Raw genomic sequence first — 27,430 nt, 5'->3', positions numbered from 1 at the left:
ATGTTTAGTGCTGCCAAAGAAATAATAAGAGAAGAGTTCTCTTTTTTATCTAAGGTAGGCTACTGTTTATATTCGTACATTGAAATTTTTTAGCAGCTTTCTTCTCTGTTGTTTGTTGACTATTATGACGTATTTTGAATCGAATTGACTTTATTGGTCTTGTGATTTTTAATGCTTTTTTTAAATTTTTGATTAATTGTTTGGTAATTGTTTTTTGTGCAAGAAGTAACGCCATCTAGAGAATAAATAATGAACTAGTTAGTTAGTTTACAGTATTTGTTTTCATAACAATGCCATTCTACCACGTGGAACATGTTTACTAAATCTTTAAAAAATACAGTATAATATTTCTGGATCATGAACGAATGGGAAATAAATAATTTGTTTTAAAAATTCTTTGATTTAATTAATTAAATTAATAGAAATTAAAGTAATTTATTAATGTTGCATTTTGTATGCCTTGTTTTTTATCATGTCATCAAAAAATAAGGCATACAAACTACAATATAATAAATAACTGCATATATAAATGAATATAACAACTGCATATAAATAACTGCAATATAAATCATATAAAATGAAGTTTTTCAAAAAATGTTAAATATATATACCCTAATAAAAGTAATGTATGCTTCATGCCTATCCTTTACTGTATAACATAATTGCACTTACGTGTTATGGCGTTACCAACAGTGAAATTGAAGTATAAATGAGTTCACAAGCATTTTCGATAGCATAAAGCTTTATTCTATCGAAAATGCTTGTGAACTCATTTATACTTCAAATTCACCATTGGTAACACCACAACACGTAAGTGCAATTTTGTTGTATGGTTAACCTGTGATTCGTTGTGTGGATGACTCCTTCAGTAAATTTGAACTATGAAAAAAATACCTAAAGATATGGATAATGAATTGGGAATTTATATTAGATTCAATCCATACTTATTTCTGTTTAATCAGATATTTCTTTAGATAGTTGCATTGGGCCGGTTGAATAAAAAGTAGTAAATGCTTGAAAGTTATTAGTAAAAGTAAAAGTACTTATTGTAAGTAAAAGCTTTGAAGTAAAAATACTTACTTTTTTAAGTGTGAATAAAAGTTTACTTTTACATATTAGTAAATGCTTGCACTTTTAAATAAATACTGTCAACACTATCAAAATGGCAGTGCTATGTGAAGAAGGAAGCCAACTCATCTTTGAAAATGTTTAAAAAAAATATAGTATATTTTTAAATAAATCATAGGTTCCTGCTATTAAAAGAAGAAAAGAAATTGCCCTGCAACAAATAATTGAAGGACTGAAGATAAATCATGCAATTGAGATGAATAAGAAACTACTCTTGAAGAAACTGAACAATGTGAAAACTGACTAAAAAGAAGACGGATCTGAAACAGACTGGGAATAAACCAATTGTGCTAAAAGAATGGAAAAAAGTGATTTTTGATTTGCTGGATGGAGAGATGAACCTGACTGTAAATTATATTGCAGTTAAGTAAACAACAAAGCAAAGTTATGAATTTATCCTGATTTAGCAGAATGAGTCATTGGTCAATGAAAGCATTTTAGCTGTGTTACTTTCGACTAGCAAATAATTTTTGTTAATTATTGGTGCACAGTCTAGGCATATTGCCAGGCCCCAGCAGTTAAAACCTAAGTGAATTTGACAATGAGAGGGATGAAAGGCTGAAGAAAAGTCTTTTATATCTTCCATACCTCCACCATCTTATGGAAATGAAAAGAAAAGAATTAAATGAAGTAAATATTAAAAAACTTTGCAGATGGTGTTTAATTTTTAAAAATACAAAATTTTTATGAACTTTTTTGCTTTCTTTTCATAACTTGTATTTTTAAAAAGAAAAGAAAAGAAAATGTATTCTTTCAGAGGAAACCAAATTCTTATCAAACAGTGAGTTACAATTGTTGCTTCATGAACAACTGGAATTCATAATGAAGAAGAAGGGGCAACTCAATGAACTGCCCTCACTGACCATATTTTTACTGCCATTGAGTTCTGAATCATCAGAACATTCAGAAACTTTGTAAATCAGTTAAAAACGTTTGTATGAAAAATAAGTAAAATAATTCTGCCTGACAAAATAATAAAGTTTAAGTTTTTCAATTACATTTTTTTGAATTTACAGTTTGGTTTGGTTATATTCATTTACAGTAATGTGACATATGGATGCTCTTCTGAGGGGGAATATCTCATGGGAGGTCTTTTATGAGAAACTGGCCCTTATTAAGATGTTACTAACATGAAGAAAACCCAGAAAACTCTACAGTCAGCTTGTTGGCCAGACATGAACATACAACTAACTACCAATATTCAGTGGTTTTATAAATTTGTCCACTGGTGGACCTTTTGAGGTTATATATAGTTCTTTTATTTTCAAAATGATTATCTTACAAAATTTACTTAGTTTAATCTATTTACATTTTTGGTCTTTTAATCTTGCTATAAAAGCCAAAAAAAGAAAATCACAGAGTTTATTGATTAGCAAACAAAATGTCACCAATGGTTTTCCTCATGTCTTTTCCTTGTTTATGAATTTGAACCTCTCTTTCCTCGCATGGATCATCATCTAAATCATTGCGATCCTGCAATATTTCATAGAATCCCAAGCAGTCATCATTTAGGTATTTTGATATATTGTGGAGAACAAAACAACAAATGATTAAAGAAGGTACTTGATCCAGCACAACTCATTACGTAGGAGGCCAAAATAGGACACCTGCATTTCACCTGCCCTAAACACACTCCTTCATAAACACTCTGTTAAAGTGTTCTTCTTCTTCTTCAAGAGTCTTTGGGTCATTATAGAGAGTCAACAATACTGTAATACTGGTGCAATACTGTAGCTATCATCTATGAGTACATCTTTGTAAGTTTATCTTCTTTTGTAAGTTCTGTCCTCCTATATGTCCTCTTTTTCGATATTTGAAGAATAATTTGTAAATCTCTGTGTTTGATCGATGCCGAGTCAATCCATTGCTTGTGATGAATATGACGTGTTTGTATTTGGCATGACGATTCATCAAGGATGAGTACAGTGCAGCAAGATGTGATTATGAGATGCATGTACTCTGCATGGAAGACCTTGAGAGAGTGTGCTGCGCACAAGTGGCTTTGTTTACTTCTTATCGAAATATGACATGGCACATACGCATGCAGTAGAGATTATTATAGTGTATTATTGTTGCAATGAATAAAATAAAATAAAAATGTTTCTTTTATTTACGATATTTTTTCCTTCAATTTATTTGTGTCCTCCTTTTCATTGTAAAAAAGTTGGTTACCTTAAATATCATTTAGATTGTGTCAAGCAATTTTAAAAGATTATTTGGACTTGCAGTATGTTGTTTGTTGAGTCATCCCAAAAACATTTCAATTTTTTCCAAAAACATGTCAGAGTCGCTAAGGAAATACTTTCTTAAGGTGGCTCATTCTTAAAATGCATCATTATGGGTGATGAAACAACATGGATCTATGCTTTTGATACCAAAACAGCTCAACAATTGAGTGAATGGCACTCTAATGGTGAAACAAGACTGAAAAGATCATGCCTAAGTCAGTCGAATATTAATGTCTTGTTGATTGTTCTCTTGATTTTCTTGGTGTTATGCATCATGAATTCCTTCCAACTGGTCAAACTGTTAACAAATAATATTATTGAACATTTTGTGTTTTTTACATGAAGCAGTTCAAAGAAAATGACCTGATTTGTGGCAAGAAAACTCATGGATTTTGCACAAAGATAATGTACCTGTTCACAATGCTTTTGTTGTTTATGAATTTTTGGCCAAATATGGTTCCACAAGCTCTGTATTTTTCCAATATGGCACTGTGTGACATTTTCCTGTTTCCTCAACTAAAATTTTGATTTATGGTCACTGTTTTGAGTCAATTGATGCTATAAAACAAAATTTGCTGCAAGTCCTGAAGGGATTTCACAAAAATGACTTTAAAGTATGTTTCAAGAATTGAAAAAAATATTGGCATAAGTGCATTGCAGTGGGAGGGATTAATTTAAAGGAGACAAAATAAATTTTGATGAATAAATTCAAATTTTGTATTTTATCGAATCATTTCTGATACATTTTGATCATGGTATATATAAAGTAAAATGTTATACAATAATAATATAATTTTGATATTTACATTTTTAGTATCCAGTATTAAATAAAGCCACATCTGAAAATGAAACTTCTATTTCTGGTTACTTATATAATGAAATTACAGGTAATAGTTACTTCATTTTTAAAATATAAAAATCTGAGATTTATATAAAATTTTAAAATTTGTTTTTTCTCAATTTTTTTTTTTAATTTTTTTTTTTTTTTTTTTTTGTGTTTCATATAGGAATAACATTTGAACATGATGGTCTTTTTTGTGAACAGCTTCTTGATTTTCTTTTAAATAAACTTCAAAAAGGTTCTAATAATGTTAAATTAAAGGTATATTTCCTGTTGTAATGAATTGTAGTGTAAAAATTGGTTTTTGAATTAAATGTTTATATTGTACAGTAGAGTCTCAATTATCCGACTCAATTGGGGACTGAGGTTGGTCGGATAATTGAAAAGTCGGATAACCAAAAAGTATGAAAAAATCCATTATTGTAGTATATTATTATATCCCATGTAATTAGTATATTAGTATATCACTATTAACCTACTTCACATTGAATTTTCCTCCATGTTAAGCCTATCAAATTTTTTTTTAAAATAATAATTGTTGCTATTGTATCGTTAAAAATTAGAAAATTAAGCCTCGTTTAAATACTGGCTCCCTTTCATGATTGAATGAATGTTGCCAGCTAAAACACATAAAAATAATAATAAAGTATCCAAGACATAGCCAAATATTGTAGCGCCACATCACTAGTGGACATTTGAAATTTGCCAACTAGGACAGTCGGTTAACCGAAGTGTTGGTTAATCAGGGGTCGGATAATCGAGGCTCTACTGTATATTTAATTCAATAACCAATAATATAATATATTTATATAAAAATTATATGAAAGTAATAGTATTAGAGTTTATTATTAATTATAATTAATAATTAATCAATTAGTTTACTTGATTAATAACTAAATTCTTAAATTAAATATGCTTACTTAAAATACAGAAAAATCCAATATTAACCTCCAATTCTTGATTAAAAAAACAATCATATTAAATACAATTTTAAAAAATCTATTTATTTTTTTTACACTTAAATTATAATTTCATAATATTTCATTTATCAATTTAATATAAATATCATTGACTATATAAAACATTCAAACATGCATCTCTCTTTTTTTTTTTTTTTTTAAATTTTAAGTTAATATGAATTTATTTATTTTTCTTAATGTAAGTTTGAATATTTTTGATGTTTCACATTGCCGTAAAATGTACCGTAATATTCTGCAAATAACCCACAGATTATCTGTGTTTTAGAAGTAAATTTGAAAGCAAATGCAGGTTATTTGATGGTATGGATTATCACTGATTTAACTTGTAACTAGAATTGTGAAGCCTCGGAAATTGTCCAAGAAAAAAAGGGAATGTAAAATTTATTAAGTTAAACCATCGAGAAAACAAGTAACATAAGTGTTGAGTCAGCGACACCAGACTTTGATATCATTGCTCAAAAAGAATAGTTGGGAAAACAATATTTTAGAATAAAAGAAAATTCGAAGAGGAAATATTTAAAACTTAAGACGCAATGAAGTAAAACGAAACAAGAATGTAAAAGAATGGGCGTGGGTGTTTTGATCATCAATAAAGCGCAATCAGGGTCGAGAGGATGGTGTCAAATAAACCATCCCTGGCAGACCTTTCTTGCAACCTAAACTGGTCTCAGTTTTCTCTAGAGACAGGTAAGAGACCAATGGGGGAGTGGGGAAGGGGAAGCCCGACCAATTAGAAATGAATCGATTCTGAAGAACTTATAAAACCTCCACCGTCAAGGACAAAGGAATTTTTCCTCTAGAATATACCCTTTGTGATCATTGCCTTCTTCTCTCCATGCTTCCGCTTGCTGCTATCTTGTGTTTCCTTTCTATNTCCAGCACAACTCATTACGTAGGAGGCCAAAATAGGACACCTGCATTTCACCTGCCCTAAACACACTCCTTCATAAACACTCTGTTAAAGTGTTCTTCTTCTTCTTCAAGAGTCTTTGGGTCATTATAGAGAGTCAACAATACTGTAATACTGGTGCAATACTGTAGCTATCATCTATGAGTACATCTTTGTAAGTTTATCTTCTTTTGTAAGTTCTGTCCTCCTATATGTCCTCTTTTTCGATATTTGAAGAATAATCTGTAAATCTCTGTGTTTGATCGATGCCGAGTCAATCCATTGCTTGTGATGAATATGACGTGTTTGTATTTGGCATGACGATTCATCAAGGATGAGTACAGTGCAGCAAGATGTGATTATGAGATGCATGTACTCTGCATGGAAGACCTTGAGAGAGTGTGCTGCGCACAAGTGGCTTTGTTTACTTCTTATCGAAATATGACACGGCACATACGCATGCAGTAGAGATTATTATAGTGTATTATTGTTGCAATGAATAAAATAAAATAAAAATGTTTCTTTTATTTACGATATTTTTTCCTTCAATTTATTTGTGTCCTCCTTTTCATTGTAAAAAAGTTGGTTACCTTAAATATCATTTAGATTGTGTCAAGCAATTTTAAAAGATTATTTGGACTTGCAGTATGTTGTTTGTTGAGTCATCCCAAAAACATTTCAATTTTTTCCAAAAACATGTCAGAGTCGCTAAGGAAATACTTTCTTAAGGTGGCTCATTCTTAAAATGCATCATTATGGGTGATGAAACAACATGGATCTATGCTTTTGATACCAAAACAGCTCAACAATTGAGTGAATGGCACTCTAATGGTGAAACAAGACTGAAAAGATCATGCCTAAGTCAGTCGAATATTAATGTCTTGTTGATTGTTCTCTTGATTTTCTTGGTGTTATGCATCATGAATTCCTTCCAACTGGTCAAACTGTTAACAAATAATATTATTGAACATTTTGTGTTTTTTACATGAAGCAGTTCAAAGAAAATGACCTGATTTGTGGCAAGAAAACTCATGGATTTTGCACAAAGATAATGTACCTGTTCACAATGCTTTTGTTGTTTATGAATTTTTGGCCAAATATGGTTCCACAAGCTCTGTATTTTTCCAATATGGCACTGTGTGACATTTTCCTGTTTCCTCAACTAAAATTTTGATTTATGGTCACTGTTTTGAGTCAATTGATGCTATAAAACAAAATTTGCTGCAAGTCCTGAAGGGATTTCACAAAAATGACTTTAAAGTATGTTTCAAGAATTGAAAAAAATATTGGCATAAGTGCATTGCAGTGGGAGGGATTAATTTAAAGGAGACAAAATAAATTTTGATGAATAAATTCAAATTTTGTATTTTATCGAATCATTTCTGATACATTTTGATCATGGTATATATAAAGTAAAATGTTATACAATAATAATATAATTTTGATATTTACATTTTTAGTATCCAGTATTAAATAAAGCCACATCTGAAAATGAAACTTCTATTTCTGGTTACTTATATAATGAAATTACAGGTAATAGTTACTTCATTTTTAAAATATAAAAATCTGAGATTTATATAAAATTTTAAAATTTGTTTTTTCTCAATTCTTTTTCTCAATTTTTTTTTTTTTTTTTTTTTTTTGTGTTTCATATAGGAATAACATTTGAACATGATGGTCTTTTTTGTGAACAGCTTCTTGATTTTCTTTTAAATAAACTTCAAAAAGGTTCTAATAATGTTAAATTAAAGGTATATTTCCTGTTGTAATGAATTGTAGTGTAAAAATTGGTTTTTGAATTAAATGTTTATATTGTACAGTAGAGTCTCAATTATCCGACTCAATTGGGGACTGAGGTTGGTCGGATAATTGAAAAGTCGGATAACCAAAAAGTATGAAAAAATCTATTAGTGTAGTATATTATTATATCCCATGTAATTAGTATATTAGTATATCACTATTAACCTACTTCACATTGAATTTTCCTCCATGTTAAGCCTATCAAATTTTTTTTTAAAATAATAATTGTTGCTATTGTATCGTTAAAAATTAGAAAATTAAGCCTCGTTTAAATACTGGCTCCCTTTCATGATTGAATGAATGTTGCCAGCTAAAACACATAAAAATAATAATAAAGTATCCAAGACATAGCCAAATATTGTAGCACCACATCACTAGTGGACATTTGAAATTTGCCAACTAGGACAGTCGGTTAACCGAAGTGTTGGTTAATCAGGGGTCGGATAATCGAGGCTCTACTGTATATTTAATTCAATAACCAATAATATAATATATTTATATAAAAATTATATGAAAGTAATAGTATTAGAAAGTAATTATAATTAATAATTAATCAATTAGTTTACTTGATTAATAACTAAATTCTTAAATTAAATATGCTTACTTAAAATACAGAAAAATCCAATATTAACCTCCAATTCTTGATTAAAAAAACAATCATATTAAATACAATTTTAAAAAATCTATTTATTTTTTTTACACTTAAATTATAATTTCATAATATTTCATTTATCAATTTAATATAAATATCATTGACTATATAAAACATTCAAACATGCATCTCTCTTTTTTTTTTTTTTTTTAAATTTTAAGTTAATATGAATTTATTTATTTTTCTTAATGTAAGTTTGAATATTTTTGATGTTTCACATTGCCGTAAAATGTACCGTAATATTCTGCAAATAACCCACAGATTATCTGTGTTTTAGAAGTAAATTTGAAAGCAAATGCAGGTTATTTGATGGTATGGATTATCACTGATTTAACTTGTAACTAGAATTGTGAAGCCTCGGAAATTGTCCAAGAAAAAAAGGGAATGTAAAATTTATTAAGTTAAACCATCGAGAAAACAAGTAACATAAGTGTTGAGTCAGCGACACCAGACTTTGATATCATTGCTCAAAAAGAATAGTTGGGAAAACAATATTTTAGAATAAAAGAAAATTCGAAGAGGAAATATTTAAAACTTAAGACGCAATGAAGTAAAACGAAACAAGAATGTAAAAGAATGGGCGTGGGTGTTTTGATCATCAATAAAGCGCAATCAGGGTCGAGAGGATGGTGTCAAATAAACCATCCCTGGCAGACCTTTCTTGCAACCTAAACTGGTCTCAGTTTTCTCTAGAGACAGGTAAGAGACCAATGGGGGAGTGGGGAAGGGGAAGCCCGACCAATTAGAAATGAATCGATTCTGAAGAACTTATAAAACCTCCACCGTCAAGGACAAAGGAATTTTTCCTCTAGAATATACCCTTTGTGATCATTGCCTTCTTCTCTCCATGCTTCCGCTTGCTGCTATCTTGTGTTTCCTTTCTATGCCAAACTTTAACTCACTGCCACCCCGGGGCTCCGCCATCGCTGGATGAAAGAAAACACTGGAAGACATCCTACGAACTGGACTGTGACTTTAAGGACCTTGCCAATCATATGCAAGCATGAACATCAAAAAGTAAACGGTTTCTTTGTGAAACACTTGTCTTTTTCTGTCTCTGAAAACCACCACCCACATACGCGAAGATCTTAGATCATCCCAACAAAAGGGAATTAGAAACCCTCCTAATCGGCGACCTTACAGAATTGGCAACTAGATGGCAGAGAGTTAATTTGTTGGCCTACTATACCAGAAGATATGGGATTGAATCTGGACAGGCAATTAGGAATTTTTTTTATGAATTGTCTTTTCCATATATGTTGGTCTTGTCCCTCATTACCCAACCACCCTTATTGTGGACCTGGCTGAATTCATAAAGTACCCATTGTAAATTCAGCAGGTCCACTATGTGCCTACAGGATGGAAAAATGGAAAGAGACAAAAATGAAAAGAAAAAAAATGTTAAAATATGGCCGATGGTATTTATAGTTAATAAATATAAAAATTTTACATATGTACAAAGAAAAACTTTGTTTGCTTCCATTTCTTATTCGTTGTTTTAATACAGCAGTAATAGTTCATAAAAATTCACAAACATGGAGATGGAAAATAAGTGCTTGGATAATGGACAAACAAATATTAAAAAACAATAATATAAAATAATAATTAATTTTATAAGTTTCTAAATAGAGTGTAAAACTATTAAAAATATTAAAATCTAATAATTATCAAATTTAAAATAAAAAATTATTATTAACATTAATTTCCTTTATAAATGTAATTTTTGAGTAAAATTCATATCTATGATTATGCTTTTGATTATAAAGGATTTATATAATCAAAGCATTATCATCATGTTAAGCTTATATCTGTCTACCAGTTAGTTTTAATGATCTGCTATTGCTCTTGTTAAATATTTTATTAGAAGTACTTAGTTTCTTAATTTTTGTTTGAATAGAATGATTAACATATGATGGAAGATCAAAAAGTTATATATATTTGAACTTTTTATTTTCAATAGGTTTTGAAGTTGTTGTTATATCTTGTAAAGAATGGCCATCATCATTTCAAAAAAGAGCTTAGAAGAAAAGATTATGCTATTAAAGAAGCTTGTTGTAAATATAATTTCACTTAAGTATAATACACTGCTGGCCATTAAAATTGCAACACCAGGAAGGAATGATCGTATGAACGTCAAAATCATATGAAAGGAAGAAGAGGTTGGGATATGCAAATGATTAGTATTTCAGTGCATTTAGACAATGCAGGAGGGACAAATGACATCTGAAGCACTGCATAAAAGAAAAGTTGTGCAGTGGATTTCTCATTCGGAAATCGCTTTGTAAGGTCGGGGTTTCATCAGAATATTGTGTTATGCCTCGAATAAGAAGAAGAAATGCTTACCAGCAAGTGTTAGAATTTGATAGAGGCAGGATCATCGAAAATAAATTACACCGATATAAATTCAGCAAAATTTAATAAAATAAAAACGTTTTCAATCATTTTTCAATGATCATCATCAGTTACAAAAATAGAACAGTAAATATAGAACATAAAATGCGTTCAAAATACGTTTTGGTTATATATTTTATGATGCCAAAGTCTATGCCAGCCAAAATCTATAGGAAACTAGCACTTAAATTGTGCAAGGCAAGAGCTCAGTATTTCGAACGCATTTTATGTTCTATATTTACTGTTCTATTTTTGTAACTGATGATGATCGTTGAAAAACGATTGAAAACGTTTTTATTTTATTAAATTTTGCTGGATTTATATCGGTGTAATTTATTTTCAACTTATTCTACTTCCAGTACGTTTTGGTTATATATGGCAGGATCATTGCCTGTCGAGAGTGTGGATTATTGTTCTGTGATATTGCCACTCGCACGGGTCGAAATCCAACCACTGTTATGCGAATATGGAATCGATGGGTTGCTGAGGGTCTTACTGAACAGCATGCAGGATATCAACACCCTCCCATGACTAATGCCCGAGAGGACAGACATATTGTGAGGTCGGCCGTGCAAAACCATACAACCACATCACGGACCATTAGTCAGGAAATGAGCTTGTTTGCAGTACGCCCAGTATCTGCTCGTACAGTGCAATGACATTTGCACTGTAGAGCAGATACTGTCAACACGGCGACCATTACTTCGGCTTTCCTTGACAATGCAGCATAGAGAGAGATGGCGACTCTGGTGTGCTCAACGACAAAGCTGGATACAGGAGTGGCACAATGTCATCTTTTCAGATGAATCCCAGTTCTGTGTGCAGCATTCTGATGGCCGTATACGTGTCTGAAGGCTTCGAGCAGACCGCTCGTCACCTGCCTTCATTTGATATTGGCTTAGGGGCTCTGCACCTGGTGTGATGATATGGGCAGCCATTGGGTACACGACATGCACATCTCTAGTTCGGATCGATGGTAATTTGAACGCAGATCGGTATATTTCTGACATCTTACATCCAGTGTTTGTGCCCTATCTTCGAGGCCTGCAAAACGCAATCTTCCAACAAGATAATGTAAGACCTCATGTTCCACATTGTGTTCTGACCTTCCTCAATACAGAGGATATTCAATTGTTGCCCTGGCCTGCATGGTCTCCAGATCTCTCACCAATTGAAAACATCTGGTCATGGGTTGCTGAGAGACTGGCCTGCCACCCCTCTCCTGCTAATATAGTTGATGAAGTATGGCATGGACTTAAAGCAGCATGGAATGAATTGCCCGTTTCTGTCATCCAAGCCCAGTTCGACTCCATGCTTAAACGGATAAGGGCCGTTTTAGCTGCCGGAGGTGGCAACTGTATCTACTAATTTCGCCAAACTGCTTGCAAATTTAATCATTTTGTCTTTATGCCATACTGTTTATGTACAATAAATATCTTTTTTTTATTTGCTTTCCTTCTTGGTGTTGCAATTTTAATGGCCAGCAGTGTATAATTATTTTTATCAAATTTAATATAAATATATTATAAATTCATTTTGATATTTATTTTGAATAATTGTTGATAATTTATACAGTGGAACCTCACTTAACGAGCATAATTCATTCCAGAATCGTACTTGTAATGCAAAACACTCGTTAAGTGAAACAATTTTTCCCATATAAATTCATGTAGAATATGATAATGGGTTCAATGCTGAAAAAAATACTCAAATATTTTATTAATATGTATAACATTTATTCAAAGAAAATTATACAATATACATTGTTAAGGAATGTGAATCATCATTTCTTCTAGTGCAGAATGAACCAACCTGGAATGCAAATTCGATTTGCAGAAAACAAAAAAAAAATTGAAATTTAATTTGGAATTGGTCATTAAATTTAATACAAGATGGCAGCATAACTGCCTACCTCTAGTCAAATTATTGAATTGCTAATATTTAGTTATAGCTTTTACATAGCTCAAGAATTTGGCATATCGTTTGGCATGTTTATTATATAACAGGCTATGGTTGTTGTTGTTTATATGTAATATGTCTGAACACAAGTTTGGAAAAACGTGTGATCACAAATGACACTTAAGATGCTAAAGGGACAAGTGCTAAACACAGATTGATGTAACATGTGCACAATCTAGGAGTTCCTCTCTTCTTGTCACTCGTTATGTGAAATGTCGCTTGTTAAGCGAGTCATTTTTTTACAATTTGTTTTGCTCATTGTACAAATTACTTGTTATGAGAGGTGCACATTAAGCAAGATTCCACAGTAACTGATAGTTAAATTGCATTTAGACAGAGTATATTTATTTTTGTAAAAATAATAATTATTGTGTGTATTATTTAGTATCTAAAATCTGAAATTAAATCTTAATTAAAATGATATTTAATTCATTTAGTATTAATATTATTACAACTTTTTGCTAGAACAGGATTTTAATTAACTATATACAGTATATTTTAATAATATTGCCATGTACAGTTATCTATTTACAATCCTATAAATAATTTTAAATAGATGGCAACACTGTCTCAAACAGGTTGTTGTAACCATTTTTGAAATTTGTTTTGTGTCAGCCAATCTTTATTAAATTTACAAGTTCACTTCCCTTTTTTTGGGGGGTTTTCAGTTTCTTGAGTTATCATATTAAATAATTAAATAATTAAAATAGAAATTATAAACTTGTAAACTGAAACTGTCACATTCACTTTACAATAGGTTTGTTCCAAACAAGTCTCTAACTGGTTTAAATTTGAAACTGTACAAGGCATGTGCACTGTCATTTTACAGTCAAGAACTGAACAATATGCATGCCAGTTTTAAACCAGTTAGGGACTTGTGTTGGAACAAACCTGATATTTGCCAGAGATATTTGCAAGTTAGAATTTTAAAAGTACATTTTCTGTCACTCTTAGCCTAGGGATAAGATGGAGATAAGAAAGTTTGAGTGGGGGTATAAAGTTAAAGTCTTTAACTGTTAAAATAAAATACTCATAAAAATTTTTATAAATTTATTTTGTTTTATCATAATTTCACAATTTCTTCAAAAACTGGACAAATTAATAATTAATCCGGACCATGAATCTGAAAACTGGCTGGTGTCCGGTTGAAAACCGGCCTGGTGGCAACACTACTGTCAACTGAGACTCTGTAATCTTTTGTTTAAGATTGGACAACATTAAACAAATGGGGGCTGTGCCCACCCAGTTAATCTGGTGCCCTCCAGAAAATTACAGCCGAAAAAGTGTTGAGCTAATTTGTAAAAAGAAATAAAAAGTTGAAGCTAATTTAATTGGGTGTAGTGTACCGCGGCCCACAATTAATCTCTGAATATTGGACTGAACTTCAAATAATTGCTTGAATGGATCCGCGATAATTCTCTGCAACCTGACAATGTGAAGTTATAGGAAAGTTGAGAAATTCTGATCCTAAAAAAAAAACATAAAAAAAGGTCAACGGCTTTCTGTGCCCAATGTGAAAAGTGTATCTGTAATCTCTATGTACAGTTTAGTCTCTACGGAGTGACGCCACAATAAGATCTCGCATCACCTGAAAATCTTGCTAGGGCCACCTCTGGTTTAGACAGTGAAAAAAGTTTTCTTTCCAATTTGGCCCAGAGGAAAAACTGTTGGCCACCCCTGGTCTATATCTAGATTAAAGATGGTGAACTATATTAAAGAGTGGTAAAAAAAAATAATTGATTGGTTAATTTTTGTTTAAGGCATTGCTAGAGTTTGATATTAATGTTATGAGAACGTATGATTAAAGGAAGTTTCATATTTTATGTGTGTTAAGTTATTGTCTATTCTTATGGAAACTTCATTCTAATAAACAATAATTTGAAATAATTCAATTTTGTGTCAGGTTAGCCTCTACTAGGCCCCCCCATAACAAAACTCTGGCTATGCCAATGCCTGCAGCCCAATGCTGTAATGTATGCACCCCAACATAAAATAAACTTCCTTAAAGCATTGAGAGCTTTATGTACATATTTCTTAATTTTTTGAAATTTGCTTGGCATTATAATATTTTTTATTAAAAAAATTTTCACAAGATGCCATTAGTATACACTTATAAAGAGTCTTTTAAAATGTATATGGGTGTGTTTCCTAGTAAAGCCACTTAAAACTGCTTTGTTAAAAGGCAGTTAAGCTATTTCTGCTTTAAGTTAGCCATTGTAGAGCTAGTGCAGTGAGGTTTACAAGTGCTGAAGACAGAAGTTAAGATGGCTGTTATCATAAATTATATGCATATTATGCACATACTGTACCTCAAATGAAAAGATTTGGCTAATTTGTGCCAAAATGGGCTACCAATTTTTTTAGTTTGGCTCACAAAAAGTTATTTGTTGCATTGGCTACATTTTTGGCTACATAAAGTATTTTGTCATTTGTTTTGGCCTAGAACAGCATATCTACTCATGTCACCTTTACATGTAGTTTTATAGTTTGTGTGGGGCCTGAGACAATTTTTTTTCTACAAATGTGGTTTTAGAAAGCCAAAAGGTTGGACACCTATGGCTTAAGATAAGTAAATTTTATTTTTATCTATTCTGTTTGTTAAATATGAGAATTTTTTGAAACGCTTAAAAGTGTTTTTCTTCAAAAAAATAAAAGAAAGGAAGTCAACTGATAATTGACTTCCTTTCTTTTATAAATGTATCTAAAAAGTTATTTTTACAATTCATTAATAGAAAAAAGATGATATAATTTTATAATTTCATTTCATACATTTAAAATTTCAGGTGCTCATGGACCACCAGATATTATTTATGGAAATGAGCCATATTTGTTGATTAGAAATACAGCCAAAGTAATTTTTTCCTTAATATTAATTTCATTTTATTTATATCAAGTGAAATTTATGATGAAATAATAATCTTTGTTTAGGAAGTTTTGGATGAATTGTATAGTGAAACCACATTTTCAAATGAATCTTTGGAATCCAAAGAAAGTGAGTTTATTTAATAAAAATTACAGATTTATTAAATATTTATATAAGATATGAACTATAGAATCAAAAATATCTTTCATTCATATTATAAATTTATTTGTCTAGCAATGTTATCACAATTAAATACAAACAGCTAAGTTTATTATTTAATTATAAATTGCACTTTTGCAGTTTTATTAGGGAGATATTATATATACAATTCATTAATGTTTTAAACTAATTTCAGTCAAGTTTGCATAAGTTCACACCCCAACGAAGTGGAAATGTGTCGAGTTATCTGATATGACGACTAAAACAAAGTTGGAAAAACCACAAAACTACAATTAAGAAAATACAGTAGTGCTTTATACAGTACATTCAATGTATCTCTCTGACTATCCATCATTGGCACTAAAGTTGGTTTCTATTTCAAGTACCTCAGTGATTTCCATTGCTTTTTGTTTCAGTATTGGACTTGAAACAGGAAGATTTGATGAACAAGTTTGCTTTAGCCAACATACCAGAGCATCTTCAACATCTTTGTACAGCAATTTTCTCTCGTTTTCAAGACAGCCATGATGAAGACTCAAGAAAAAGTTTCTTAATATCCTCTTTTTTCTTCAGAATTCCCACCAATGCTGTTCTTGGAAGGTTTTTTGTTTTGCAAATTGTTGTGAAGTTTTATTATATTCAAATTCAGATACAAGTTCGTATTTTTCCTTTAGCATAAGCATTATTAGGTTTTGGATACTCATTTCTAACAGAAATGTGAAACACTTGCTGCAAATAACAAATGAATGAAAGATGAGAAAATGTAAAATTGGATTCTGCTGTGATGTTAAGCTGTGTGGTATGAACTCATTTTTCTCAGGAAGGGATTCAACTTATCAGATGTCTCAACAAGTGTGGGACAGAAAAAGTATGATGATTTATCCTGTGGTGATGAGTTAAATGGTATTGAGTAAACCAGAGTTTTTCTAACATTAATGCCTATGTAAGTTGGCTGGGACTACAGAAAACTGACTACTTAACTGATGGTGTCTTGTTATACCTATGACAACTTATGCAGACTCGACTGTATTTTCAAACAATTAAGTATATATGTTCCTTAGTAGTAAGTCCAAAAATTAAGATTGATATACTTTAAATATAACAATATACAGTGGGTGATTGGTTAATGAACATAGTCCCATTCCAAGACCATGTTCGCTACTCGAATTGTTCATTAATCAATTTTCGATTTACCACAGATTTTTATGGTATTTGATTAATTTGTTCTGGAGACCCCCAAAAAATAAAAAAGTTATATACTTTCTTACTATGTTTATTTACACATAATAACAAACTAAAAGCAATCTCTCCATTTTTTTCATGAATGGCACATCTTTGTTTCTTAGATATTATTTTTCCTTTATCTTAGGAAAAATCATATCTTGAGTCTTTTTGATTATATCTTTCTTAGCTAAGATAGTGCTTACTGTAGACCTGTTGAAGCCATACTGCTTGATGACATCAGACATCTTTTCACCCTCTACCTTGGCTATTATCTCTTGCTTAGTTTTTATAGTGAATACAGTTTTTGACACACTACTCTTTTTAGGCCCCATAATATTATCAGTTTTCTTAAATAAAAAGTTCAGAAAAGCACTTACAAACATTCAGAGAACAGAAATTAACTAGTGCAAAAAAAGTTATGTATACAACTGTGAAAGTCTCATTCCATAAACCATTCATAGATGTCATTAAAATATAGTTTTATAAATGTTAAACGCAGCATCGCTTCTTCTTGTTTGTTCTGTGAACTGTTCATTATCTGAACATGTGTTTGTTGTTTGAACATAAAAATCTTTGGTGAAAGTGTTTGTTGTTCAATTTGTTCACAGTCCAAACTGTTCATTAACCAATCACCTACTGTATATAAATAATCTTTAAATTATTCTTTCAAATAAATTTGAACTTTTTCAATTGTAAACAAAAAGTGGGTTTTTTTTTCATTACTTGTGTAAAGAATTTAAATGGAGTTAAATATTTTAATCTAAAGAGAGCAAACAATTAAATACTCTCAAGTTAACTAGTTAACAGTATATAACAGTTTAGAACTAACAGTTTAATCTTAATAATTCTTCAATAATTAAAAAAAAATCTGCCTTTTATGTTTGTCTAATGCCAAACATATAAAAGGCAAGATCAATCATATTGTTTATTTCATATCTTCTTGAAAGATCTATTTTACATATTTTTTTTATTCACAAAATATTTTCTTTAACTGAGGCAAGTTTTTTGTTTAATAAGGGATTCGGATTTTGTCTAGGACCTCACATGTGTTACATGTTAGATCTTACTTGCATTATAAATAGATAGAGTAAATAGTCTGACACAAAATTAAGTTCAGTGGAGAAAGTTTTTTGCCACTGGTCCAGAGAAGGCTGAAAATTTGAGTGGAAAAGATCCTAGGAAGATGATCAGAACCACAGAAAGTTCCCAATTGATGGTTTTTTCTAGCTTGTGGCATCAGTTTACACCAACTAATTGACTGATAGACCTATCTCCTTTTTCTCCAGCTTCTTGGCTGTCTGCTAATGAATCTGTTGGTCCTGTCCATTATAGGAACCAGTCAAATGTTTTTTGCTGTTGTTTCTGGTTGAAAGAAGAAGGATGACATGGTGCCATTATCACAAGAACAATCACATTTTGAAAGGTTTTTTAATTTGTGGACATGAAAATGATCTTTTCTTCCAAAATATACTAAATCTACATTAAAATTAAATTTATCATTAGATTGCAGTCTAACCACTTGCCTATAGTCAAATTGTTTTATATGTAATCATTAAATTAACCTTGTTACAGTCCAATGAATAATCTGGTATTTTGGTTTGATAATAGCACTGGATTATAGCACTGGATAAGTTCAAATGGCTCAATTGAGTTGTACGTATATCCCCAAGTCTTTACCTAGTAAATTTTTTCTTTGGAAAATCCAAAATGTATGAAATCAATTATTAAATGTATGTTATGTGCAAAAGCATATCTGATTACTTGTATTATAAGTAATGAAATATTTTTAGCTATGCAGTTTTGTGATTGCACAGATAGTGTGTGAATTGTTGCTAAAGATAGTTGTTTTGAGTNCAAGTACCTCAGTGATTTCCATTGCTTTTTGTTTCAGTATTGGACTTGAAACAGGAAGATTTGATGAACAAGTTTGCTTTAGCCAACATACCAGAGCATCTTCAACATCTTTGTACAGCAATTTTCTCTCGTTTTCAAGACAGCCATGATGAAGACTCTCTTGAGTCTTCATCATGGCTGTTTCTATGCATATGCAGTTTCATATGCAGTTTCATATGCAGTTTTGTGATTGCACAGATAGTGTGTGAATTGTTGCTAAAGATAGTTGTTTTGAGTCTGTAAAGTGAATATGTAAGTATAAATAACTTCTAGTGTTTTCCATATATTTTTGATGTCTTTTCTCACTATATAATTCATTTTTTTTTTTTTTTTTTGTTTTCCAATTCTTTTGAAATGCATTGAGAGCAAAAGTTATTTATTTTATCATCTTTCACAATCTTGCAATTGACACTGTTGCCATTACATACTAAGATAGTAATCACTTCTATTAACATAGAGGAAAAGTGTTGCATATTTTATTGCCAATTAGAGTATTGTTTTTAACACTGTGTAATTAGTGAGTGTATCCAATTATTTTAAATCAAAATAATTTTTAACACACTAGTTTCAGCCATTATAAGTACAGATGGTCATACATTGGAACTAACTGCAATGTTTTTATATATTGGTTGAATTTACTCTGTAATTAGTTTCATTCAGAGAAAATTATAAATTAGTCAAAAATTATGTTAGCATCACTAAGTCTATTTTGTTATTTTGTATTTTACTACAAGAATAACATAAATATTATTCTATTTATTTTTTTTAATTAGATAAGATGGTTCTCAGTGGTTATGGTAGTAGTGCATCAATAGGAAAAATGCATGGATTTGGTAATACTTTTCAAACATCTGGTGAGTTTCAAAAATGCATAGTATTTTATCTTGTTATTCTCTGATATGTGATATATTTTATATTTAAATTTAATTATATATATATATATATATATATATATATATATTAAAATCCAGAAAATGTAAGAGAAAAAATGGCAAAGGGAATTTCTTCTGTAATGGATAAACTTCTTGTAGAAGACAAAAATCCAAAACTTCAAAATGAATTTTTGACTGAAAGGTTTTTACAATATCAGCCAGTAACAATAGAACATCAGGGATATGAAAATTCTGTTGAAAGTGTTAGTTCAGAACTTAAAAAAGAACAACAAAATACATTAACAAAGCCAAAGATTCAGAGAAGTATGCTTATGTAATTCTAATTTTTAATTCACTGAATATTATTTGTTTATTAAAAATTTTCATTTTTAGAACATATGCCAGGAAAGGCTGGAGGCGGTTGGGATGATGATGATTATAAAGAGAATCAAGATAGTAAGGACATAATTGCAGAAAGCAACACATCTAAAGATTCATTAGATAGGTAATAATTAAGGGCTTACTTTTCTCACACTCTAAATTATAAAATTTTGCAGAAATTTCAGATTACAAACATAGTTTTTTTGATGAATTTTATGCAATTGTAAGACATCATCATCATCATCATAATAATACTTTATTTACAAAGACCTCTGCCTCGCAGAGCACTGCAGAGGTTAAAATACAACTATAAATGAGATAATAAGGCAAAAGGGTTACATAATTACTGATATATACATACATACAGTTATAAAAATAGAAGATATATACAGGAGTAATCACAGCACACTATATACACAACTGATACAATACAATACCACTAGCAAAATAAAATATACTTACACAGGAGAGGTAGATTTACCAAAATAGATTTACTAAAACGTGGTGAATTGTAAAATAAAACATAAGAATTAACAGGTGCATGACAAGGCACATAATACACATATAGCACATAGGAGTAAAAGATGAAACGTAGAAGTACAATAATAATCTTTCGAATTAGTTAGTGGAGTGACATTAGGACAAAAGATAACACACATGGCTATCAATAAGACAGACTAAATATATACACATATAGACAAAGGCAGCACTATAGTGCTACTAACAAAACATACAGATTACATATATACTTTTGACAATGGGATGAGGCTAGAAAACACAGCACCTTTATAGAGGCCTTTTATTATTGCCCATACACTTAAAATAGTCTTTGATGAGGCTTTTGAATTCCTGAAATAGTGCCATTCTTTATAAACTCGTGGGGGGCAAGGCCAGTGTATGCCAGCTGCAGCAGTAAGAAGTTGGAGCTTCAGCCTATTGCTTTCAGTCACTGGGCACTAGTAGATGTAGTGCAGTGGCCCATCCTCCATATTGCAAATGGTGCAGTTACCTTCTTCTTGAATTTTGAATCTTCGCAGGTAGCTGGCAAATGACCCATGCCCAGTCAGAAACTGAACTTCCTCATGGGTGAAGAAGTATCTATTTTGGCCTATGTTGTCAAAGATACTTGGGAAAAAAAGATGAGTAGTTGCGCCTGCCTGTGTTTTCATTGTTCCAGTTGTGTTCCCAAGTGCAGTTACACTCTCTCCTAAAAATAGCTCTAGCACTATTCTGTTATTGCATGGGGAGCATAAACACCTTTACTGTCCTCAGCAGCCTGCCTGGCCAGAGCATCTGCTCTGTCATTCCTAAGCAGACCCTGGTGCCCTCTAACCCAGGAAAGGGCATAGTTGTTGTTACTCTCCAATGCCAAATGATTAATTTTGCTGACAGTACTTAGAATACATTTGATATCTGGATGATGTGAGTAGAGAAGGCTGAGTCAGTATATGTATTGATAGCTTGATGGTTAAAATTGTCATTGCACCAGGCCAGGGCCTGATGGATAGCACATATCTCTGCCTGCAAGACAGTGCAATTGTTGTTTAGATGGCACTGTTTGTGAAAAATTTCCTCACCACTTTTGTACACCATAAATGCACACCCCACCTTGTCATTTAGCTTAGATCTATTAGTATAAACACAAATGTCACTGTCACTGAATAGAACATCACACAAAATAGGCAACATGTAGGTAGGTGGAAGATCTATGCTGACGTTTTCCTCTATTGTGTTGTCTCCTAGCAGGTGGTTGATGGTAGCGTTGTGATATTGTCACTTGAAGCGAGTTGCATCCAGGCAATAGTCTTGATGGACAGGTAGATTGGCTGCTTGCCTGTAATTATCTGTAGGGCTGTGTTTGCAGTCGTCCTGTAGGCTCTGGAGATAGTGAGCAAGCCCTTCCTTTGGGTGGTTATCAGTCACCATCTGATGTGCACCTTATTAATGTCTTCTACCCAGACAGACGAGGCATAGCTGATGATGGGCAAAAAAAAAACTTGTAAGACATAAAATACATATGAATAATGCACTTAAACTGGAATTGTATAATCAGTTTAAGTGCATTATTTTTTGTTTGATTTACTTATGGTGATGCCAATCAAGTGCTGCAGAAAAGCTGTTCTATCCCTAACCAGAATAAGAGAGAAGCTGATGTACATATGAACAGTGGCATGCCGTGACATTTGATGATAGGGAAGCTGTGTTTCTGTAAGAAGCCAACATCCAGGGGCAATCAGTTAGTTGCTTGTCAGTGATGGTCTAGGGTCCATTCGTATCATTTATTCGATAAGCCAGTACAAACTGTAGACTTTTCTACATGTATTTTTAATATAATTACATTCCGAATTGCTAGCCACGATATAAGGGCTACAATTGAAAATAAAATGATAAAAATCACTCCTGGTACAAAACATTCTTCAATTGTATGAATTATACTTTTAAAGAAAATTATAATTAAATATAGCTTTGTAAAGAAATGTACATAAAAATATAAAATATTCTTTACTTTTTTAAATCTTAAAACAATCCACTTAGTCAAATAGCTCCATACGAATGGATAGAATCGGAGACGGTTGCAAAGCGTGCATACATGCGGACTGTCAAATCCCCAGGGTGCCGATACCGGTCAATGTCAAATGCCTCTTTTGTCGCATCACTAGTATGTCTTAAAGGAGGTGACAGGGCTGTTGTAGATTTTAAACGTTTCTCACCATAGCTGTAAAAATCTAAATATGTTAAACTTAATAGTCATTTGTTTTCTAACTAATTCGTTTTAGGACCAAGTGTCCTCAGAAATTTCCAAAATTTACAACTTTTCGATTACTCTCATTAAACTGGAAAAATTTCTGTCTTTATTACATTAATTAATTAATTAATAATAAGAAGAAATCAGTCTCCACTGTACTCGGCTAGAGATGGTTTGGTTAAGCTTTTGCTTAAGTAAAATTTTGGCTCTTTCATCAGGGTTTTGTTTATGTCCCAATTCCCTAATTGCTTAATTATTTAACTACTTTTTAAGTAGAAGTAAGTTGAAATCAGTTACTTTGTACTCGAATATTTGTAGTCTCAGGAAAAAAGTGGAAAGACAAATTTAACATTGTACAAGAATTGTACATGTTTCTTTCTACATCCTCTTAAAGATGGGATATACAAAATCATAATATCACTGGTTTAACATTGAAATCCGTGAGTAATATAAAGTCGGAGAGCGGAATGAAAATATCAAATATTTTAATGAATTTTTTAAACTCCTGTCAACTATACAGAACTATCATAAAAACATACCAGTAAATTCTTATTGGTTGGGTTAAGTTATAAATCTACTCGCGATTCACATAATGGGGCGAGGGCGGCCAAATATCTAGCAGGCAGGCAGCTAACAGCCCAGAACCGGTCCTGGATAGAATTGGATGCGGTATACATGTAGCATTCACCCGAGGTCCTAGGCTTCCACCGGCTAAACCGAGTGAGGTTGGTGCTCTGTAAAGCGTGTGCTTGAATCTGGATTTTTGGATGCTGACGATACAGCACTTCCACTCCGTCACTAATATTCGAATATACAATATCAATCTTATTTTTTTTCCACATGAAGTATAGAAATTTGTAATAAGATACATAATGTGGTTATAATAAAATATTGTGTGATTATTTTCATATAATTAAAGTTAATATGTATTTATTTTTTAGAAAATACAAAGGATGCTGCGCATCCACCGCTTCCAATGACGGCACGCCACTGCATATGAACCTGGTGTTTTACAAAAAATTTGATTTTAAATCATAAATTCTTATAATTCAATCTAACACACACAACCATAACTTACAGAACTCTAGACCTAGTCTGTACAGATATTTTTTACTGAAAAATGTCATAAAAGCTGCATTGCTTTTTCTGGCATTCCTTATCTTTGAGAGGTGAACACTTGGTTATATCAGGAAATTTCTCCACTTCAACAGAATTTGTAAGGACACCTAAATATTTATGTGCCAAATTGGAAAGAACAGAAAATTTTTCAGCAATAGTTGGCATTTTCCAAACCTTTACAAATGAAATGAATTCATGTATGTTTCAAGTGAGAAATTTCAGCTTGCAGTGAAGAGATGGAAAGATTACCTGTAAAGGAAACTGCTGAAATTGGAAAAACTTCTTTTAGCATGGATATTTTGTTAGGACAAAAGATAAGGGAAAACTTCAGCAACTGCATACCTGGCTGAATGAAATTTGAGCATTATCTTGAAACAGTAGCTATATCTTGGCTTGAATAATTGGCATCAGGATAATATATAATGAACTTTGCCAATGATTGCAAAAATACTTCCTGTAAAAAGTTGTTTCTTTCTGGAGAATGGAAATATTTTTCTTTAGCCTTGGAATCAATCCAGTACATCACACTTAATTTTTTCATATGCTTGGTGAATTGTCACCTAGCAAGATTCAAATCAGGTTGTGAGTGACTGCAGCTTGGAGAAGTATGTTCAGCAATAAATTTCAAATCTTCTGAAAAGAACTTGCTATCAAGCATCTCTTGTAATTCTTTCAACATTGTTGTTTCAAGAATAGTTTTCTATTTCATTTCTACATTGCTATAAATTGCAGTGATTGGCATGGTAACTAACTGCTGCAATTCATGTATTACACCCTATTACTACAGGTTCTGGAGGAAACTGTTTCTTGCAAATGGAGAGAAAAAGCTAGAGATACCTCACTTTCTTGTCTTCATACATGCTACAAATTACATGCCAATGTCAATTATAAATTGTCATGGCATGTAATTTGACTATTAGGAGAAGATATGGCTTCTATTTCCAATGATCTAAGGGAGAGAAGGATAGCATCATTATTATAAATGTGTTTTATTTTTTATACTTTGACAGAGGTCTGCAGTGGTTATACTATTCATTTTCAAAATAATCATCTAACGAAAGACTTTTGTTACTATTCTGTATATTAATATACCTCATATACACACGAAACAATTTGCACTTTAAAACAATTTAAAAAGTTAAAAGTTATTTAAATTATAAAATGCATATATATTAACACAATTACTATCAAACAAATGATTAGTCTCATGCAAGGGAATTTTTAAAGTTCAATGATATTTATATGCATTATTCTTCAAGTTTTTCTTTTTAGAAGCATTATAAAAAGCATTAAAATTTATTTGATAGTTTTATTATATACTAATCACTCATTTCATTTCAAACTTAGCATTAATTAGCATTTCAATATATACAAATTTTGAAATATTAATTTATGATATTTGAGGTGGAGCATTAGCAAAGCCTCTTCTTTGAAGCTTTACAGAATGGTGTTCATTCTCAAAATCTGTTCAATTGATTTTTATTAAACTTTGCTATTTTCCATCTGTCAAGGAATCCAAAAATGCAATAAAAAATGGGGATCCATGACTTTGTTTTTAAGATACAAGATTGTTTCACAAGTGTGCATGACAAAGCAACATTGCATAAATTGTGTGACTTTGTCATGCAACGTTTTACAGTTGCTAACATGTCTTCTAGGGGCTTTGCTATAGAATTAAATTCATTCTCAAAATTTAATGAGCTGATTTTGATGAATCTTTGCCATTTTCCATTATTTGAGGTGAGGAATTCAAAAATATAATGACAGTCCATTTAAATATTAAAAAATAGGGATTGAGGGGTTTTCAATGTACAGAGGACTTAAACTGACAATGTCTGTGCTTTCTGATGCAACTGAGCATATCTAATGGAATTTAGACCTAGGAATAAAAAATAGAAACAGCATTGTATGTGCCTAATGGAAAATAGGTGTGAAAATGAACAAAACACAAGAAAAAAGCAATTGATGAGGATTGCTTTGTTCTTTGATTGCCTCTTCATGTTAGCAAGTGCAAGAATTATATCTCTCTGTACCTGACCAGTGCAAGGATCATGACTCCTGTAGCCTGCAGGTACTGTACAAGGATTGCTTCTTTTGTGCCTAACAAGTGCAGGGATAGCTTCTTTATTTCAGGCTCTGTCTCAACTCTATCACAATGGGACAAAATTGTGTGATATCCTATTAATAAAGTGGAAACTCTGAATATAAATGTATTAATATATATGTTTATAACTTAAAAAATTTTGAAGTAAATTTAGTGTCTAATATCATTAATTTTATATTTTTTAAATATTTTATACATAGTAACTATTTGTAATTTTAATATTCTTTATTACTAGAATTGTATTATGAATGATAAATATGATCTGATAATATTTTTGTCAATACTTTGATGTGTTTAACCTGCAATGGCATATAACTTGCAAAAAATTGTTAGATTGAAAATAAAATCTTTGCATTTTCTGCTGTACCATTTACCCTGCACTTATGGAGCAGCCATTGCTCCATAAGAGTGAGTTTGTAATTGCAATTTAAAATAAGTGGATAACTTACTCTATCACATAATCCATATTCCCTTTCAAATTGTTTTTTAAACACAGATAACCCAAGGTTATACGTATGTAACAAATAAGAGATTTGATTTGAAGTTTTGATATTAAACAGAGAATATGAACTGATTAGTATTACTATAATTAGATTGAAAAATTATTGTATTAATTTAGTTTGTTTTCAGATATTAGATATGTTAAATTGATTATATTTATAATTCTTCTATTGGAATATCAGAACTGAACCATTGTCTCAAGCAGACTGTACTGAAGAACAGAAAGTTGTGGATCAATTTACACATTCATCTGCATGCTTTCCTCCAACATTTTCTGAAATTGTTGAAGCTAGAAAACAGTTGGTTTTGTTCATTTATCTCATATTTTCTAAATAATTTATATGCCGTTAATTTTATATCTTTTTTTACAGTTGTTCATATTTGAATTGTGACAAGATAATTGATTTACTTGCACAAAAATTTCAATTACCAGAAATTGATGTTAAAATGGTAAAGTTATATTCATATTTATTTCTTAATAGTTAAGATACTACTAATTTGTAAAAGTCTTTATATCTAATATCTTACATTATCTCATTAATAAATTTTTATAATTAAATTAATATATATTAAATGATGGTTTATGTTTAGATGTTGATAAACATTGTAATGAAAATTTAGAGACAGTGGAAAAATTAAAAATCTTAAGTTTTCTGCTTTGTTTGCTTTAATCATAATAAAGTACATTCTATAGTTAAAA

At 31.1% G+C, this 27,430-nt stretch overlaps 1 protein-coding gene across 1 annotated transcript; it reads left to right on the top strand.

Moving 5' to 3' along the window:
• LOC111640858 lies at positions 1-27,066 on the top strand. The gene is made up of 9 exons (XM_023386933.1): positions 1-54; positions 1,247-1,360; positions 4,171-4,243; positions 15,652-15,719; positions 15,797-15,860; positions 19,781-19,861; positions 19,979-20,203; positions 20,273-20,384; positions 26,913-27,066. The coding sequence occupies exons 1-9, from the start codon at positions 1-3 to the stop codon at positions 27,064-27,066; spliced, it is 945 nt and encodes a 314-aa protein (XP_023242701.1).
• The last annotated feature ends 364 nt before the right edge of the window (positions 27,067-27,430 follow it).

The sequence above is a fragment of the Centruroides sculpturatus genome, unplaced genomic scaffold, assembly GCF_000671375.1.
Source record: "Centruroides sculpturatus isolate CEXI.00-Female unplaced genomic scaffold, Cexi_2.0 scaffold1273, whole genome shotgun sequence".
In the NCBI taxonomy this organism is placed as follows: Eukaryota; Metazoa; Arthropoda; class Arachnida; order Scorpiones; family Buthidae; genus Centruroides; species Centruroides sculpturatus.
This window is presented reverse-complemented; position numbering and strand designations above follow the sequence as displayed.